Here is a 20,968-nt window from a genome sequence, read left to right on the forward strand (position 1 = left end):
ATTGGCTTTTCTGCAACAAGGGGTTGAGCAGAAACTGGCCTTGAGTACTATCAAGGGTCAGGTCTCAGCATTAGCCATCTTCTTTCAGAAGCCTTTGGCTACTCATTCCTTGGTGCGGAATTTCATCCAGGGGGTGCGACATCTGGCTCCGCCAGTGCACGCGCCGTTACCCCCCTGGGATCTTAATTTAGTGTTGTCGGTTCTTCAGAAACCTCCCTTTGAAGATATTAGGGAGATTCCTCTACCCACGTTGTCCCAGAAGGTGGCCTTCTTGGTGGCTATTACTTCTGCACGCAGGGTGTCAGAACTGGCCGCATTATCTTGTCGTTCACCATATCTGGTGGTTCATAGAGATAAGGTGGTTCTTCGTCCGAATCCATCCTTCCTACCAAAAGTAGTTTCAGAATTTCATCTGAATGAAGAAATTGTATTACCTTCCCTGTGTCCTAAGCCCAGTCATCCTCGGGAATTTGCTTTGCACTCCTTGGATGTGGTCCGGGCGATCAGGGTATACTTGAAAACGACAGACTCGTTTCGCAAGACGGATTCACTTTTTGTGATCCCAGATGGACCCAAAAAGGGGTTGCCTGCATCTGCCGCGACCATTTCCAGATGGATCAGACAGACGGTAGTGCAGGCTTATTCTATTAAGGGTCGGGAGCCCCCGTTCCCTGTTAAGGTGCACTCCACTCGGGCACTTAGTGCGTCATGGGCCTTTCGCCATCAGGCGTCAGTGGTCCAGGTGTGCAAGGCGGCTAACTGGTCGTCGGTGCATACCTTCTCTAAACATTATAAAGTTGATGTAATGGCATCGTCTGATGCCTCGTTTGGCCGCAAGGTTTTGCAGGCCGCAATTTGAGGAGACCAGTGGTCTACCTCGAGGGTTTTTTCCGTTGGAAAATTTTTCTTTAGTCTCATTCTTTGTTTATAATGAGCCTTTAAAACTTCTAGTTTGGCACCGGTTGGGCCTACTAGATTGGATTTGATTTTGTCAATCCCACCCCTCATTTGTGGCACTGCTTCTGGATGTCCCAGCTCTTGAGAATCAAGAAGACTACGTCTGTCAATGAGCGATAGAGAAAAATGGATTTTTGTAAGAACTTACCGTAAAATCCTTTTCTCTTAAGCTCATTGACAGACGTAGTACCCGCCCCTCCTATCATTGAGTTGGGTTGGGTTAATTTCTCTGTACTGCTTTAAACAGAACTGATTCCCTGTAGCAGAGAGAGGGAGGATATACCCTCAGGGACTGCCCCCTAGGGTGGAGCCAGAACGTTTTGTCATTCTGCCTAGTCCTACTCCTGCGGAGACAACATAACCCAGCTCTTGAGAATCAAGAAGACTACGTCTGTCAATGAGCTTAAGAGAAAAGGATTTTACGGTAAGTTCTTACAAAAATCCATTTATTTATAAAAATATTTGCAGAGCTAGTTGTTCTGTGAAACTACGTGCGTGTTTGTGTGTTCTGTGTGAGTGGAGGTACATTTTAATTTTATAAGGCTATTTTTTTCCAGGTTGAATCTTATTCACTCATTAAAAACAGAGTGATTCCAGAGTGAAGAGCATTTTCTCTGGAGAGAAAATTGTCTAGTAACACTTAAGTTTGCCTCCATGTACACAGAATTAATTCAGTTTCACAGGACAAGTAGCTCTAAAATGTATGTTTTTATTTTTATTTTTTTTAAATACAACCCCTAACCGTTATTCTGTTGCCTCCTTCTGGTACGTTGAGTATATAAAGCAGGCCGCTACATAGCAATAATGCATGCATATCAATAATGTCAGTTTCCCAAAAAGCTTAGGAGTTTTACATATAGTATTTGAGATTAAAACAAGCTGTAATTATTTAGATGTGTGACCCTGACTATAGCCTTTGATTTCCATTTGTCAGAAACACTTTATGCTCTGTACTCTGCTAGAGGCTGGAGGCTGCACTTCAGAGGCTGTTGGGACGCCAGGCCCTGACTACGTATATGTGGATCAGCTAAGAGCAACACTTCTTCAGCTGGAGATGCTGGATGCTAGTATTGAAGAAAGACTAAATGCTTCTCCTAACCCATGCCTGTCCTGCGCTGACTGGTTTCTCCCCTCTGCACGGGATAAGTTCCAGAGTGTAGTGAATTCTGTTATGATGAACAAAATACAGACTCCAAAGAAGGCAAATTTTTCCTTAAGCAGAAAAGGTGTGACTGCGGATTCCCCAACTGGTCTAAGAATACGTAGGCCAAGCCCTTCAAGAAGCAGTGGAGGATCAGATCATGGAAGCGAAGGTGTGTTGGAAAACACAAATCTCTTCTCTCACTCCACACCGGAGTTGACCAGGAAGAGTGGAAGAAGAGAGTCACAAGGGTCTTGGGGCTCAGAAGGAAGTGGAGGGAGTGGGAATGTCCCTAAGGTGAGTGTTTTTATGTACGTAAATGTCTTTCGGCATATGCTAGGTCAGGTGTTACGTTTTTTTCTCTCTCGACCATTGACGGACGCAGTCCCTGTTCTTAACAGTAGGGTTAAGCTACCCATTAAAGGAGTAGGACACTAGGCAGAAAAAAAGTTCTGGCAATGCCTATGGGCAGTCCCAGGAGGTATACTCTGTCTCTCTGCTATAGGATGTCTGTTTTTTCTCAGATCGCCATTCAGGACAGCACCTGGAGAGAGCGCAGCTCCACCCAATCCACAGGAAACACTGCAAATAAAAACTCCTCCTCTTCCACCATGCCTCAGTCATTTGTGTTTCCTCCGCCATGGTGGAAGCATTGCAGGAGCTATGTGGAAAGGGCTGCACTCTCTCCAGGGGGAGAGAAGGATTTATTGCCCAGTTTTGTGTTTGCTGTTTCAGCTTGGAGACCATCCCAGCTCCCCTCCCTGGAGTGTCAAAGGGGGTATGCTCCGGAGCCTCTCACCTCGTTCGCTCAGGGGAGCTGAAACCCATCGGAGGATCCGGTCCGGGCGTCAGAGATCCGCGCTTCGGCCGGTCGGCGGGCGGGGAGCCGCTTTTGGCATTTGAATCTCCCGCACTTTCGGACTCTGATCCCGGGGACGCGCGGCGTCACTTCCGGTGGGGGCGTGGCGGCGTTTGCTCCAACCGCAGTACACGCAGGGGTCAGAGGCAGGTCACGAGGTCGGCGCTTCCGCTTCCGGTCCACAGAGGAGGACGCGGGAAGCGGTATTTAAATGGAGAGATCTGCCAGCAAGCTGCACTTTTCAACAACATGGAGGAAAAGTCTGCAGCGACGGTGGAAGCAGGCACCGCCAGCGCCGGCCAAGCTCAGGTAGGAGAGGTGCAGTGGTGCCTCTTTTTTCTTTACTGTGTGAGCTTTTATTGTGGGGTTTCTTCCTTCCTCCTTTGGAGCCTGCCCTGTAGACTGAGTAACTGTTCCCAGTCTAACAGGATATATATGCATCTGGGAGTCTTTTCTTCTGATCCTTTTTGGTGTGGGTCACGATTTTCTCCCTTGCAAGAAATCACTAGGTGGTGGTTTTCTTTTATTTGTGGTTATTGGGCTTTCATGGTGGCTTTTTCTTTACTAGGTTAAAGCCACAGTGAAGACAAGAGCCCCAGCATCAAGGAAATGCCCTTCATGCAAGAATCCACTCAGAGATTCCTGGGTGAAGCCACTTTGTAAAACATGTATTGCTGACCTTGTGAAGGAAGAGTCTAGTCATTCATATCTTCATTTAAAGAACTCACAGACACCCTGTCCTCAGTTCGTTCCCTGTTATCCAGGACGCCACAAGTTCTATCAGATTCCCAACAACGGGTGGTACATCTTCCCAGCCGTCTACTTCTAAGTCTGCAGTGTCAAGCGATTCAGAAGATGAGGGGGAGAGTGCTCTCTGTTCCATCAGGGATTCAGAGGAGGAAGAGAAGGAAGAGGTGGCTAGTTCTTCCAGATACAAATTATCCTTGGAAGAGGTTGATGAGTTGCTGAAAGCGATTTACACCACGTTGGAAATCGCAGAAGAAAAGGTGCAAGTTTCACTTCATGACAGAATGTACCAGGGCCTTGAACAGACAAAGCGCAGGGTTTTTCCTGTTCATAAAGTCCTTACTGAATCTATTGAAAAAGAGTGGAAGGACCCAGAGAGGGCCCCTTTTTTCTCTAAATCCCTAAGAAGGAGATTTCCGTTTGAAGAGGATACGGCGCACCTATGGAACAAAAAGCCCAGAGTGGATGCTGCTTTTTCTCATGTGTCTCGCCGCACGGATTTGGCGTTCGAAGACATGGGTGTTCTGAAAGACACCATGGATAAAAGGGCAGATTCTCTCCTTAAAAAGGCTTGGGACTCCTCTACGTCCAGCCTTAAGCCGGCCATGGCCTCCACGGTGGTAGCCAGAAATCTTGAGTGCTGGCTCGAACAACTTAAAGGGCATGTGGAGGCTGGAACAGCAAGGAAAGATCTCCTGGATTCATTTCCGCTGCTCCTAAAGGCAGTAAAATATATGGCCGATGCTTCTGCTGAGTCTATCAAAATGTCTGCCAGGTCAGCAGCCCTTGTCAACTCTGCCAGGAGGGCGGTCTGGTTGAAAACCTGGACAGGTGATTCAGCTTCTAAGGTGAAACTCTGTGGTTTACCTTTTGCCGGTGACTTGCTTTTCGGGCCTGAATTGGAAGCAATTCTTGACAGAACGGCGGATAAGAAGAAGGCCTTTCCATCAAAAAAGAAATCTCCTCCTAAGAAGAGATTTCGTTCTGTTCAACAAACCAACAGAGGTCGTGAACAAGATCAGAGATCAAGATGGACCTCCCATAAAGGCAAAGGGAAAGGTGGAGTCCTCTTTAGACCACCTGACCAGGCCAATAAAAGCAAGTGACAACAGTCTTCCAGTGGGAGGAAGGCTGTTATGGTTCCTCCCACGTTGGGAAGACGTATCCGCAAGCCCCTTTGTAAAGAATATAGTGGCTCAAGGATACAAACTGGAGTTTTCGGAGACACCTCCAAGCAGATTCCATGTTACTCCCCTTCCAAGGGATCCGGAAGAGGCTTCCTCAATGATGTCTCTTTTACAAGAGCTGATTCAACAGGAAGTGATTATCCAAGTCCCCGAGGGGCAACAAGGCCGTGGGTTTTATTCTCAGATCTTTCTAGTGAAAAAACCCTCAGGCAAGTACCGAATGATCCTAAATTTGAAAATCCTAAACAGATCAATTCGGTACAAGCACTTCAGGATGGACACCATTTATTCAGTGACCAAACTGTTGTCCCCAAACTGTTTCATGGCATCCTTGGATCTGAGGGACGCTTACCTGCACATCCCAATAAATCAGGAGTGCCAGAAATTCCTAAGGCTGGCGGTCAATCTCGGGGAATCGGTCTGGCATCTGCAGTTCAGGGCCCTCCCCTTTGGCCTCTCATCTTCTCCAAGGGTGTTTACCAAGGTAATGGCGGATGCCCTAGAGCCATTAAGGCTGAGGGGTATTTCAATTGTCCCTTACCTGGACGATCTGCTAATTTTTGCAGAGTCCAAGAGCCAGGCGTTGGTACACCTTCAGGAGACTCAGGACCACCTAGAGAGTCTGGGGTGGCTCATGAATTTGGAGAAATCCAGCTTGATTCCATCTCAGCAGATAAAATTTCTGGGATACAGAATAGATTCGGTCCTCCAGAAGGTGTTTCTACCTCAAGAAAAGATCGAGAAGACTCAGAACGCAGTTGCTCGATTACAAACCAATCATCAGGTTACTGTCAGGTCGGCCATGGCAGCTTTGGGCTTGCTCACAGCCGCTATCCCTGCAGTACAGTGGGCAAGACTGCATTCCCGTCTTCTCCAGAGAGACATTCTGCAGAGTTGGTCATACCCGGAACATCTGGAGAAATCCATCAGAATCTCCACGAAAGCAAAGAGATCTCTGTGGTGGTGGAGGAATTCCAGAAATCTGGAAGAAGGTCTGCAATGGACTTTCCAGACGAACAAACGTCTGACGACGGATGCCAGTTCGTGGGGTTGGGGAGCCCACCTGGAAGGCCGGACGATGCAAGGGACATGGTCCAAAGCAGAGTCCAGGAAATCATCCAACTGGCGGGAGTTGAAAGCCATCCTTTTGGGTCTTTGGTCCTTTCAACAGACAGTCAGGGGCCATCATGTGCAAGTTCTGTCGGACAACATGACAGCAGTGGCCTACGTGTCAAAGCAAGGAGGCACAAGAAGCAGACAGCTATCAGATCTGGCAATACAGCTACTCTCCTGGGCGGAGAAAAATCTAGCCTCTCTGACAGCGGTGCATCTGAAGGGGTCACAAAACCTTCTAGCAGATCTGCTGAGCAGGAAAAAGGTGTTGGAATCAGAATGGAGTCTGAATCAAGAAGTATTCATGCAGATCGTGGAAGTCTGGGGTCTTCCCCAAATAGATTTGTTCGCTTGTCAACAGAACACCAAAGTCCAAAGATTCTTTTCCCTACACAGGGAGGATCAGGACTGGGGCTTGGATGCTCTAGCCCATCCATGGGACTTCCGTTTGTCTTACGCGTTCCCTCCATTCCAACTGATTCCGTTGGTTCTCAAAAAGTTCAGGGAAGAAAAGACCAACTTGATTCTGATTACACCTTACTGGCCAAAGAGACCTTGGTTCGCCCTCCTGCTGAATCTTGCCTCAGAACCTCCCTGGAAGCTTCCGTACAGGAGAGATCTTTTGACACAGGGGAACCTAGTGTACCCAGAACTGGACCGCTTACAACTGACAGCGTGGTTACTGAAGAAGACATCTTGAGAGCCAGAGGCCTGTCAGAAAAAGTTATCTCCACCCTTCTCTCCAGCAGGAAGAAGGTGACTAGGGATATTTACTTGAAAGTCTGGAGAAAATACAACTTTTGGTGTTCCAGCAAAAATTTTGAATTAAAAAATTTAATTTCAGTGCTTGAGTTCCTCCATGAGGGAATGGAGAAAGTACTTTAAAGACCCAAGTAGCGGCACTTTCAGTTTTTTTCGAAAAGACTTTGTCCCAAGAGACTCTAATCATTCGTTTTTTCAAGGCATTAGCCCGCAATAGGCCAATAGCCCTTAAAGTATTTCCCAAATGGGATTTGACCATTGTGTTACAAGGTCTAACTAAGTTTCCTTTTGAACCTTTAAAAGAGGCTTCCCTGAAGAATTTAGTTTTGAAAACTATCTTTTTGATAGCAATTACCTCGGCCAGGAGGATCAGTGAGATCCAGGCCCTCTCAATTTCAGACCCTTTTTTGACAATTTTTGCAGATCGAGTAGTCCTAAGAACGGACCCAGCCTTTCTTCCAAAGATTGCTTCATCTTTTCATAGATCACAAGAAATTGTCTTACCAACTTTCTCCTCAGCTCCTAGTAATACTCGGGAAGAATCCTTTCATACCTTGGATGTGAGGAGATGCTTACTTCAGTTCCTCCTGGTAACTAAGGAATTTAGAAAGACAAATGCATTATTTGTCATCTTCTCAGGGTCCCGTATAGGAGAAAAAGCATCAAAGAGCACTTTAGGCAAATGGCTCAGATGGGCAATTGAACAGGCTTATGTAGCTCAAGAAGAAGAACCTCCAGAAGGCATCTTGGCGCATTCTACAAGGTCTGTGGCAACCTCATGGGCTGAAAGGGCCGGTGCTTCGCCTGATCAAATCTGCAAGGCAGCTACCTGGTCCAGCTATTCAACCTTTATTAGACATTACAGGTTGGACTTGTTGTCAGCTCAGGATCAAGCCTTCGGCAGAAAAGTTCTGCAGGCAGTGGTCCCACCCTAAGTGTAAGTTACTCGCTTATCCTCTCCAGGTGCTGTCCTGAAAGGCGATCTGAGAAAACCTTAGTTACTTACCGGTGACGGTATTTCTAAGAGCCTTTCAGGACAGCAGCAGCTACCCCCCTTGGTTTTGTTTATAATATAATTTGTAAATGTTTAACCTGTGGTAGTTTATGTTTTCCAGCATGTCGGAGGCTACTCTATGACTGAGGCATGGTGGAAGAGGAGGAGTTTTTATTTGCAGTGTTTCCTGTGGATTGGGTGGAGCTGCGCTCTCTCCAGGTGCTGTCCTGAAAGGCTCTTAGAAATACCGTCACCGGTAAGTAACTAAGGTTTTTTTTTCTGCCTAGTCAGGAGTAAGGACCTAGTTCCTTGCTGGGATCTCTGGTCCTGGCAAAAGATTTTTTTTTTTCTAGATAGTTTTTTTTATCCGGATCTTTTTCCTGTGTGATCAACAATCAACTAAGCCGGACTGGGGAACGGGCTGGATATATAGATCCAGTATTTACCCCAGCCGGTCAGTGAGCATGTGCAGACCCCAGCTCCGCACTAGGGTATTCGCGACATAGTCCTACCGGAACTAATCCCACCATAGTCTCCAGAAACCTCCCTTTGAAAATATTCGGGAGATTCCCCCTGCTTACTTTATCCCAGAAGGTGGCCTTCTTAGTGGCTATTACTTAGGGTTTCGAAACTGGCGGCGTTGTCCTGTCGTTCTCTCTATCTGGTGGTTCACAGGGATTAAGTGGTGCTTCGTCCGGATCCGTCCTTCCTTCCAAAGGTGGTTTCCAGTTTGCACATTGTGCTGCCCTCCTTGTGTCCTAAGCCTAAACATCCTAAAGGAATTTGCACTGTATACTTTGGATGTGGTTCGGGCAATTAGGGTGTACTTGGCGACTACTGAGTCTTTTCGAAAGTCAAATTCGCTCTTTGTACTCACGGATGGACCTAAGAAAGGGCTGCCTGCATCTGCTGCAACTATTTCCAGATGGCTCAGACAGACAGTTGTGCAGGCTTATTCAATTAAGGGTCAGGTTCCACCTATCCCTGTTAAGGCGCATTCTACTTGGGCGTTTAGTGCTTCCTGGGCCTTTCGCCATCAGGCATCTGTGCTTCAGGTTTGCAAGGTGGCTTACCTGGTTGTCTGTTCATACCTTCACAATGTTTTATAAGGTGGATGTACTGGCATCTGCAGATGCCTCCTTTGGTCGCAAAGTTTTGCAGTCAGTCGTTTTACGGGGGTTTTAGTCTCCCTTGAGGGTGTTTAATGTTTTTTTTTTTTCAGGTGGGTCTCATCTTGTTCTTATGAGTTCTATGTTACCTGGTTGGCTATGGTTCAGCCTTGGGGAATTTTTTTCTGCTGTTCCCACCCCTCATATTTTATGGCACTGCCTTGGGACGTCCCTACTGTTAAGAACAGAGACTGTGTCTGTCCATGAACGATAGAGAAAATTGGATTTTTGTCTTACCGTAAAATCCTTTTCTCTGAAGTTCATTGAGGGACGCAGGACCCGCCCCTCTATTTTGAGTTGGGTTGGTACTGTTTTCTCTGACACTGCTTTGTTACAAAACTGACATCCTATAGCAGAGAGAGGGAGTCTACCTCCTGGGACTGCCCATAGGCCTAGCCAGAACTTTTTTCTTCCTTGTGTCCTACTCCTGTACGGGTCAGTACAACCCTACTGTTAAGAAGATCAGAGACTGCGTCCATTAATGAACTTCAGAGAAAAGAATTTAAGTTAAGACAAAAATCCAATTTTTGTGCACAGTTTTTTTTTTTTTTTGTAGTTGTGGGGAGTCTTTGTTCTATCTCAGTTGATGATAATGTCATTGCAGATCAGCAAGAAGAGATACACACTCCCAAATCCTTTTAATTTAGGGAGTTTAAGACGGAACCTTTCTGAGCGGGAAGCTGAAGATCTCTATAACACTGTGAAGTAAGTCCTTGATTATTAATAGCACAGTGTCCACAATACAGACCTTTTCTTTGCGTATACTCTTTGTTTTCTTTTTGTCTTCAGAAACTACTATCTTTTTAAACCGTGTTTATATCCTATTTCACTTTTCTTGTGCTAAACATAATTTTTTCCATATTGTGTTACTTTTCTCAACTCGTTTCCTAGTTAACGTTTTTAGGAGTAAATTTTTTCTCTGGTTAAACAAAACCTATTTATTTATTGTTACAGATTATCCTCAGGTCCAGAAAACACACTTTTTCATTACATATATCTGGAAACCATCCAAGGAGTTTTCATTGCACCAACACACCAGGATGTGGAGGAACTCAGTGGAGCCATTCACCCTCAGTTGATTAAGAATTTCCACAGATGCTGCATATCTATACGTTCTCTGTTTCAGCAGACGCTAATGGAAGAGGTACAAACAGCACTGTGCTTATTTACAGTGTATGTTTAGCCAAAACTTTTTTTTTGTAGTGCTGAGTAGAGTAGAGAAGGGTTAAAGCCTGTGAGGTCAGGGAGTTTTACCTTTACCTTCTGTCCTGGGGACGTAACAGGAAAGAGGAATTTTCTTTAAAGTTAGGGAAATTCCCTTCTTAGATGGTTGTTACAGAAACAGATGTCCACATGGGAAGATCCCAGCACATACATCTTCCCAGCACATACACACACACACCTCTTGTTCTGATGACAACTGTAAAAGTTTGACTTTCTATAAAAAAAAAAAATCTTCACAGTGGAGAACCGAAAAAAAAAAAATATTCTAGGCATTTTCTAGTCTTGCCAAGAATAGAAAAAAGTTTTGGCTATGCAAACACTTGTAGCCCCCCCCCCCCCCCCCCCGTTGACACTGGTGCGTCCGGAGTCTAGGTAGGTGCAGTAAAGTAAAGGGTCACCCAGCGATCCACCACCAAAGTGCCGGGGTAAGGCAGAAATGGACACTCACCGGACCAGTATGCTCATTCACTCTCATGAACAAGCTATAATCGCTAGAGAGAGAAGACACCTCCAGATCTGCATCTGTTGTTCCTTGTCCACTAAGCAAACCTCCAGGACATCGGTACATGTGGGAGAAAATGAAGCCTCCACTAGTGCAGTAATGTTTAACCAATTTTATTTGCACAAAACAGCAGAACAATTGCACTCACTTGTTAGTCATAAAGTACAGGCACATCACGTATATAGTGAGGATAGACAGCCTTTGGGACCTGGTAGCTGGCTCCACGCCAAGCCAAGCGCTGCCGGAGGCTTCCGTCACAGTCAAAAGTTGATACAGGGTACGCCGTCTGGCCATGCACCGACGCGTTTCGTCACTTCCAACTTCGTCACAGGGGGCGTGACTCAGACGGCGCGGCAAACCCATATATACTGCCAGACTCCGCCTCACACATTGGTGACTTCGCTTACTACTTCCTGGCACACACGATCCGGAAGGACAATACTAATGGTGTGGATGTACAGGCCACTGCTAAACATTAGATTTAACCCCATACTGACAATCTGTGAACCCTCACAAACGTCTTCACCGAGTGGCGACCCATATTAAAGAGGCGCACTTACAGTGCAAATATCCCACCAATCACTTTGTACAGGTATAAGTATATTGAAAAAAAAATAAAATTAAATAGTCATATGTATTGCTGACCCGGATCATTTGTACCAGGATCCAACACCCAAAATAATAATACTACATGGCTGTATCGCAAGAATTCCTACTTTTCGATGCCACAGCGAATTGGGGGGAAAAAAATGTGCCTGCATGATTTTTAGCGATTTCAGGTGCCACTTGCAGAGACATCTGTGCATGAAGTCGCACAGATGTCAGGCAAGTCGCACCTGAATTCGCACTGACCTGAGGCTTTTAAATCGTGCTACTTCAAGTGAATTCAAAGTCGCATTCAGTGTGAACCAGGCCTAAAGCTGAACTGCGGAAAAATGTTGTTTTGTCTAGGGGTTGAGAAATAACCAGAAACCTACCATAATCCGTGCTCCTACAGGCTTCATCCACACTGTGCGACTGGTCTCCCGAAGCCACTTCCCAAAACCTTTCCACAGATATCACTCATTCCAATGTCATTGCCTACAATGCAGGAGCAGCAGTCCTGCATTGAATGTGAGAAGTCAAGGGTCCATCCACACCTTGGAGTAGAGGAGAATGCCAGCTGCTGGTGGAGTGAGAAATAAGCAAAGTATACTTGCCTTATTTCTCTACCTCCAGACGAAATGAGTGTGTGGAGTTCAGCTTTAACATACTGCTGATCAGAAGTCCTTTTAAATTGTGCCATATTCAAAATTAGGCTCATCTCAACGAATGCGCCCTAACCTGGGTAGATGCTTAATGAGGAACTTCAGTTTAAGAGAAAAAAATAATAATAATAAACATCAGCAGCTACAAATACTGTAGTTGCTGACTTTTAATAAAAAGGCGCTTACCAGCCCAAGAATTCAGCGCTGTATTCACCTGAGCCTGTTCTTCACCAGTGTTTGGGTGCCCATAGCCACCATGTTGACCGTGGGAAGCCAGGTATGACTCCCTGCGACTTCACAGCCAGCTCCCGCTACACATATGTGCGAGTTGTGCTGTGTTTTGTGAATGGTCCCGTGGCTTCCTGTGACATGTTCCAGGAGGTTGCGGGCAGTGAAGTGTGGTGGACAAACTTCCACTCAGATCACATAGTCGGGGATCGAGTACCTGTCAAAACTAGGTACCTGCTCCCAGAAAAAAAAAACATGTCCTGAAGAGGACAGTCAGCAGAACTTCCTATAGTAGCTAAAGTTCTGCATTAACATTCTTGGTACTTTTTTCATTCAGCGTAGACTAAAGTGGCTGGAAAATCTGAATTTTTATTCTCTTATGTACAGTATAATATATACCTTACCGAAAAAAATATTTGTGATTCTAAGCATGCAGAAATAACTGTTTTGATGTTACATGAGGTTTATATACAGTATCTCACAAAAGTGAGTACACCCCCACACATTTTTGTAAATATTTTATTATATCTTTTCATGTGACAACACTGAAGAAATTACACTTTGCTACAATGTAAAGTAGTGAGTGTACAGCTTGTATAATAGTGTAAATTTGCTGTCCCCTCAAAATAACTCAACACACAGCCATTCATGTCTAAACCTCTGGCAACAAAAGTGAGTACACCCCTAAGTGACAATGTCCAAATTGGGCCCAATTAGCCATTTTCCCTCCCCGGTGTCATGTGACTCGTTAGTGTTACAAGGTCTCAGGTGTGAAGGGTGAGCAGGTGTGTTAAATTTAGTGTTATCGCTCTCACTCTCTCATACTGGTCACTGGAAGTTCAGCATTGCACCTCATGGCAAAGAACTCTCTAAAGGATCTAAACAAAATAATTCTTGCTCTACATAAAGATGGCCTAGGCCAGTGTTTCTCAACTCCGGTCCTCAGGGCACACTAACAGGCCAGGTTTGCAAGATAACTGAAATACATCACAGGTGATATCATTTGCTGCTCAGTGATTGAAGTATTCTAGTCTGCATCTCCCCAAGGTAATACTTAAAATCTGGCCTGTTAGTGTGCCCTGAGGACCGGAGTTGAGAAACCCTGGCCTAGGCTATAAGAAGATTGCCAAGACCCTGAAACTGAGCTGCTGCATGTTGGCCAAGTCCATACAGCGGTTTAACAGGGCACGTTCCACTCAGAACAGGCCACACTTTTTTGTGAGATACTGTGTGTGTGTGCGTGTGTATGTATGTATGTATGTATGTGTATATATATATATATATATATATATATATATATATATATATATATATATATATATATATATATATATATATATATATATATATATATAATTCCTTTTGGTTTATGGCTCTTCTGAAAAAATGGTTAAGGGCAAAAACAACTCCTATTGAAAATGAATTAAATATTAACTCAGCCCAGTTGTAAAATTTCAGTTTTAGTTGGTGCCATTGGGTTAAATCCCTTTCTTGGCTTCTTACATCTACGTCTATTAGGAAGATATTTTAACAGTAGTTTGTCTCCATGCCTCCCTTATGACACTCATTAATGTCATCCTCTTTCAGCTGAAACATCATTGTTCATTTTACATTATGGAAAATCACAGAGATCCGCCATGATTTGGCTTCGTAATAGTCACTGCAGTGACTTTACGGAATTCATTTGTTGAAAATCACGTCCCTGGTGATCCCAAGAGATATAGGAAAGTTAGCATATGATTCTGTCTTTCTGCAACCACACAAAACTGAAATTTCATTTAAGTAAAGTTGGCCTGCAGTGGAATAATGATCGCTCAGTTCTTGGTTCATTTAAAGTTCATAAACCTCTTTTATATTTTATACAGAAGCACAGTCCTTCCAAAGCAGACGCATGTAGAGATTTCACAGGTTTGGGCCCAGTTAAGGAACATGGCATTTTATTTGAATGTGCTCCAGAGAACTGGACTGATCAGAAGAAAGCTCCACCCACTATGTCATACTGGGCTATAGGGTAAGGTACATGGCTGATGAATGTAATTCATTGTTTCCTGTAACTTTATGAAGCAACACAGGCATGGAGGCTTACCTCAGTTCACATGCTATTGAGATCAATACTTAGTCTATTTGTGGGGTGGTATTTTTTTGTTTTTTTTACCTTTTGGGTAGAGTAGAGAAGGGATAGGCCCTCTGTCAAGTTTTTTTTTTTATTGCTGAAAAGATGGAAAGTGAGGTGAAGTCCAGAATGTTAGAAATGTCCCAAAAACAAGAGATAAGGGGAAATCTTCCAATGTTGACACCTGTTCTGGGCACAACTGTCTAAAGCTTGTTATACACAAGGGGTGCTCAACATTTTCCTCCTGGAGCTGCTGAATGCCAGCGAGAGGGGGAGCAGGAGAAGCCGGCTTTTAACGGTTGCAGAAGGAAAATGGAGAAGATCGGTTCCTGTGTATGTCACAGCCCCTCCCGTCCGAGTAAAAAACAGAATGCGATAGGGAGGCTGCACAGGCCCCCTGGAGCATAGTAGGGGCGGAGTCATCACTGCAACCCCTGACACTTCACAATTGATTGGGGGGTGTGTGGTAAAAACACATCTCAACTAAAACTTAACCACTTAAGCCCCAGCCCTATTTCGGACACTTTTTGTTTACAAGTTAAAACCAGTATTTTTTCCTAGAAAACTACTTAGAACCCCCAAACATTATATATATATTTTTTTTAGCAAAGACTCTGGAGAATAAAATATCGGTCATTGCAATATTTTTTGTCACGCGGTCTTTAAAACGCCATTTTTTTGGAAAAATTTAGAAAAATCACATTTCACTGCATTTAAAAAATACTAAACAGTAAAGTTAGCCCATTTTTTATGTATATTGTGAAAGATGATGTCACGCCAAGTAAATAGATACCCAACATGTTACGGTTTAAAATTGCGCACCCAACCCCATACCCCCCCCGTGGGATGGCGACAAACTGCGGTCAATAGAGATCTCAATAGGCGACGCTTTAAATTTATTTAACGGTTACCAGTTTAGAGTTAGAGTGTAGCTCTTTTTTTGATTATTGCCCGCGCTCTGGCGATCGCGGCGATACCTCACATGTGTGGTTTGAACAGCGATTTCATTCGCGGCTCGACTTCCGTATACGTTTTTTTTGTGCGCGAGCTAACGGTGACGAGGGCGGGTAAAATGTTTTTGTTTTTTTTCCTATTTATTTACATTTTTTTTAACTTTATTACAGGTTTTTAAAAAAAAAAAAATCTGATCACTTTTATTGCTGTCACAAGCAATGTAAACATCCCTTGTGACACCAATATGTAGTGACAGGTACTCTTTATGGAGGGATCGAGGGTCTAAAAGACCCCAGACCCCTACACTACAGTTCCATGTATGCAAAACACTGAAAACTGCGTTTTTGCATACAGCCGTTTTTTAAATTTGCCGCCTTTTGCAGCGTAGTAATCCGGAAGTGAAGTCATGGACGCCGCCTCCGTGTTATGTCATCGGAGACCCGATCAAAGCCTTTTCCGGCTTTGATCGGGACTCCATCCAGCCGGCGGACGTGCCGGCTGGGTGCTCGGGGCTCCCGGTGGGAAGGGAGCCCCGAGCAAAGTCGCGGGAGGGGGGGGGGACGTCCCCTCCCGCTCACCTGGGTAACGATCCAGCGGCTCCCGAGCCGCATCGGTCGTTACCGACGGAAAGCCGACCGTCGGCTCTAAACCACGGTACCGTGATGGTGTCTCTAGCTAGAGGCATTATCCCGGTATACTACCGCAAAGTCTGCCGACGTATATATACGTTAGTATGCGGTAAGTGGTTAACAAGTTACACTTTTTCATTTTATAAAATAACAAAGAAAAATTCCCAGCTGCAATAAACTAAATTGTCCTGTAACCGTTCACGATAAAACCAAGGGCTTAGTTTGAACACATTTGCAAATATATGCGTAAGCTGCAGGGCCACTTCACGGCACCCTAGTGTACTGCAGTCCTTACTCCTATACATTTTGAGAGCCTCCAAAATTGGAGCATTTGAATAATAATGGATAGATTAACCACCTAGCGCAAACTAACGTAGACCTACGTCGGCTGACTTCAAGTGGTTGTACCGGGAATGATGCCTCTAGCTAGAGGCATCATCCTGGTACCTTTTGTTTAGAGCCGGCGGTCGGCTTTCCAGCTGTCATGACTGATGCGGCTGGGGAGCCACTCGATCATTACCCAGGCAAGCAGGAGGGGACGTCTCCAAGCCCCCCGTCCGCCGGCTGGATGGAGTCCCGATCTAAGCCGGATGCGCCTTCGATGTAGTCTCCGATGATGTAACCAGGAGGCGGCGTCCATGACGTCACATCCGGGTTACTCGGCTGCTAAAGGCGGCAGATTCAAAAAGTGACTGTATTCAAAAATGCAGTTTTCTGCATTTTGAATACATCGAAGTGCAGTGGAGGGGTCTAGGGTATTTTAGACCCCGATCCCTCCATAAAGAGTACCTGTCAATGCATATTGCTGTCACAAGGGATGTTTACATTGCTTGTGACAGCAATAAAAGTGATCAGATTTAATTTTTTTTAAAAAAAACCTGTGTTTAAAATGAAAAAAAAAAATAAAATAGGAAAAAAAAAAAGAAATTTGTAGCCGTCGCCGTGAGCTCGCACACGAAAGAAAACGTATATAGAAGTCGCGCCGCAAATGAAATCGCTGTTCAAACCAGACATGTGAGGTATCACCGCGATCACCAAAGCGTGAGAAATAATTTTAAAAAAAAGGGCTACACTAACTTTAAACTGGTAACCGTTAAAAACATTTATAATGCGTCGCCTATGGAGATTTTTATTGGCCGTAGTTTGTCGCCATTCCACGGGTGTGCGCAATTTTAAACCGTAACATGTTGGGTATCTATTTACTCGGCGAGACATCCTCTTTCACAATATACAAAAAAAATGGGCTAACTTTACTGTTCATTTTGTTTTTTAAATGCAGTGAAATGTGATTTTTCGTAATTTTTCTAAAAAAACTGCCTTTGAAAGACCGCTGCGCAAATATTGCGTGATAAAAAATATTGCAATGACTGCCATTTTATGATCCAGAGTGTTTGCTAAAATATATATATATATAATGTTTGGGGGTTCTAAGTAGTTTTCTAGCACAAAATACTGATTTTAACTTGTAAAAAAATGTCAAAAATGGGCCCGGACTTGAAGTGCTTAACCACTTAAGCCCCGGAAGATTTTACCCCCCTTCCTGACCAGGGGGTATTTTACGATTCGGCACTGCGTGACTGTAACGGACAATTGCGCGGTCGTGCGAATTACTGTACCTAAACGAATTTGACGTCCTTTTTTTTCCCACAAACAGAGCTTTCTTTTGGTGGTATTTGATCACCTGTGCGATTTTTTGATCATGCGCTATAAACAAAAGAGAGCGTCAATTTTGCCAAAATAACAATATTTTTCACATTTTTTAATATGAAATTCCCAAAAAGAAAAATGTAAAAATCTAAATTTTTTTAACATTTTCGGCCAATTTGTTTTATGCTACATACGTTTGGTAAAAAAAAATCGCAAAAAGCGTATTTTGATTGGTTTGCGCAAAAGTTATCGCGTTTACTAACATAGGGAAAGATTTTTGTCATTTTTGTTGTTGTTTTTTTTTTTAACGCATAATTGCGGCGATCTGCGATTTTTTTTTTTTTTTTTTTTTTCTTGCGGGACTGCGACATTGGGGCGGACAGATCGGACCCTTGACTGACATTTTTGACACTTTTGGGGTTACCAGTGACATTACTACAGTAATCAGTGCTATACATATGCACTGTTACTGTAAAATGACACTGGTAGTGAAGGGGTTAACTTTTTTTTAGAGGGAGGGGCTGTGTGTGTCCCTAGGGTTGTGATTCTAACTGTGATTGGCTGTGGCTTGAGGTGTAGGAACAATGATCAACGGTCCTACATAGTAGAACCATATGATCACTGTTCCTACACAGGGGAGAATGACAGGCAGCTTGTTTACACTAGCCGCCTGCCTTTCTCCCGCTGTCACAGACGATCGTGAGTGAGCGGCGGACATCGGGTCTGCTGCTCACACGCGCGGGGGGGTCCGTGACTGCGCGGGAGCGGGAGCTCCCTAGAGCCTCGCAGGCTAGTGACGTACCGGTACGTCCCTTTGCCTGTGAGGGGCTGACCGCCGCAGTATATATACTTGCGGCGGTCGGCAAGTGGTTAAGGCAGGTATGCCTGGAGGGCACTCGGAGTGCCTTAACATTTTTGCGCCAACTGCCTCCCAGCCCTTTAAGAGTTCTAAAAGCTGGGTGGTGGAGGCGGGCATTCGGGGCATGTGACTGCTGTGATTGGCTGTCACATGATCAGAAAGCTCCCGATCACAAGTATGCAGTGGGAAATTTTGGGGTACCCGACGGATACAGTGCTGAGAGTGTTTAGGGAGCTCGCTTTTACAACAGGGAGTTGTTTTTATTGGGTCCCGTATATGCATGCGGCTGGTGTTAAGGGTTAAAAGTATAGGAACGCACTGGACTCCCAGCAGTAGCACAAGAGCAGTGAAGGTACCAATTCACCCGCAGTATAAACAAATGGCAACCACCCCAACCTACTGGCCTTTGCAGCAAGGAGCACATAGAAGAGCAACTTGTTTTCATTTTACAAAATGCATATGTTTTTGCCTGAGTATGGACTGAAAACACAAAGGTGTGACTGGGCCCGGACTGCCTCCCCCCTAGCAGCTTGACCTTGCTGTTTCTTAGTCTGAGTGTGACCGTGTATAAGGTTTGGTAGTTGACAGGGTGGCAACTGTCATATATGGTAAACTCTGGACACTTGAGCAAAAGGGTCAAACAAAGTAAGGGTGCAAGTAATTATTAACATGTAAGCATTGTAGTAACTCAAAGCTGAATACTGAGATTATTGCATAAGCCCAGTTGTTAGAGTTCCTTTGAAAGAAGAAATACCAGATGAAAACATTTTGGTGTACATCGTATTATCTAAAGGTAATGGTTACTTTTACTTTTCTTTATTTTAAAACACCATAGCCAGGTTTCCACACAAATTATCCCACACTTTTGTATAGCGCTGTCTCCATTTACAGGATGTTGGAGCAATTTAATGTAGGAACTGTAATCAGTGCATCTGTTCTGGTTGCTATGGCAGGAAGGCAAATATGTATTTTCCCATGAATCAATATATGCAATAAAGTGCAATGTTAATAAAATCCTTCTTACAATGACCACACATGCATGGTAAATCACTTAAGTGGAGCACTTAATAAATGAAACCTGAATACACAGGATGGTTATTGAACAATTGCCCGGTGTCTGAGCACTTCACTGACAAGCTGACCATCATTTTCTATTGCAGGAGACTCTTTCTACAGCCACAGCCTCAGGAGTTCTATGTTTGCTTCCACGATTCAGTCACAGAAGTTGCAGTTGAGTTGGCTTTTAAACTGTCATTTGGGATGCCACTTTAGTGATTTCTGCTTCATACACCAATGACTTTTGTATTGCATATACAATAACTCTGCAAGCACTTATGTTGGCCATTCATTTGGCAATTCAATCACTTGATTCAACCTTCCATTTGATATTTATTAGCACTGAAAGCTTGATTTCTGCCAACCTGGTGGAAAGATCACTGACCACAATGGAAACCTCTTGATTTAAACATGATTTCCAATTAGTGTCTGGTTAGTTACATTTTTTTCATTTAGTCTTTAAAGTATAATAGTGTTTGTTGAACTATTAAACATTTTATTTATTGATTTTGTTTTTTATAAAATTAAGTATTTGATATATCAAACTAGTTTTTCAAGGTAATGATTTATTTTTTCAAATATTATATTTTAGCAGTAATGCAGCAAAAAAAACTTTAAGAATGAAAATGTCCTTGTGATATTTCCTTATTATATGCCCTCACCCATGGGTTGTCCATGGCTTAGTTAATACTGACAGCAATTGTTTTCTTTCTGTGAATGCTAAGGCTAGTTCTATAGTGTCTGACCCTGGGAAATCTTTTGGTGTTTGGGTGTAACTCTTTTTTTTTTTTTTTAATCATTTTCCTTAAGGTGGATTTAAACCGCCTTAGATGATACACAGAGATGAAACAAATTCTCCTGGATAAGTTTTACTTGTATATGTGCTGTCTTCAGCTTTCTAGACTTTCTATAAAGCGCACATCCTGTTAGCATTTTCTCTTCCTGATTCACCTGTGGGAGCCATACACCGTGAAACGGCTGATTGGAGGAAAGGCACACACCCCCTATCTACATAGGCAGAAGCATGAACAGCTGTTCTGTGAATAGACCAGCCATCTGCTAATCTATTTATAGCACCCATTCCGACACAAATGTCAGCCTGGTTTTATCCAGCTGACTGAGAACTTGTCAGGAGTTATCATGCTGATAACAGAAGAACAGAGCAGGAGAAAACCAACGGGACTTTTGGGTTTAAAGAGGGATAAGTAAACACTACAGATAGATGTGCCCAGGTCAAATTTCATGAATCAGGTTTACGTCCACTTTAACTATACTTTTTTCATCATATAGGGGACAAAACGTCCCCTATGTCATGATTTTTTGGTGACCGGTTATTTTTGATGAGACATCAGGGGTCTAAATGAGGCAAATGAAGTGCAGATCGAATTGCATTCATTTCTTCCTTGGCCATACGGGTCAAGGGAAATTGACAGGGGGACCCAAAAGTGACGTTTTACATGTCACTTCCGGGTCAGTAACAGGAAGGGTAGGCCAGTGAAGAGACATTCACTATTCTTCCTCCCTCTACCCAGTGTCACCTGCCATTACCGGTCCCAGGTCTGCCGGGAAACGTGGGAGCA

The 20,968-nt window shown here is 44.0% G+C and overlaps 1 protein-coding gene across 3 annotated transcripts in view; it reads left to right on the top strand.

Moving 5' to 3' along the window:
• Positions 1 to 20,103, top strand: part of INTU (inturned planar cell polarity protein) — a 177,554-nt gene extending 157,451 nt beyond the window's left edge. For all 3 annotated transcript variants that reach the window (XM_082266659.1, XM_082266657.1, XM_082266658.1), the window contains exons 12-16: positions 1,892 to 2,395; positions 9,534 to 9,634; positions 9,884 to 10,073; positions 13,996 to 14,141; positions 19,493 to 20,103. In XM_082266659.1, coding sequence (XP_082122785.1) covers positions 1,892 to 2,395; positions 9,534 to 9,634; positions 9,884 to 10,073; positions 13,996 to 14,141; positions 19,493 to 19,604 — 1,053 coding nt within the window. In that variant the 3' untranslated portion in view covers positions 19,605 to 20,103. The remainder of the gene's footprint in view (positions 1 to 1,891; positions 2,396 to 9,533; positions 9,635 to 9,883; positions 10,074 to 13,995; positions 14,142 to 19,492) is intronic.
• The last annotated feature ends 865 nt before the right edge of the window (positions 20,104 to 20,968 follow it).

This window comes from Pelophylax lessonae (genome assembly GCF_965119305.1).
Source record: "Pelophylax lessonae genome assembly, chromosome: 1".
Taxonomy (NCBI): domain Eukaryota; kingdom Metazoa; phylum Chordata; class Amphibia; order Anura; family Ranidae; genus Pelophylax; species Pelophylax lessonae.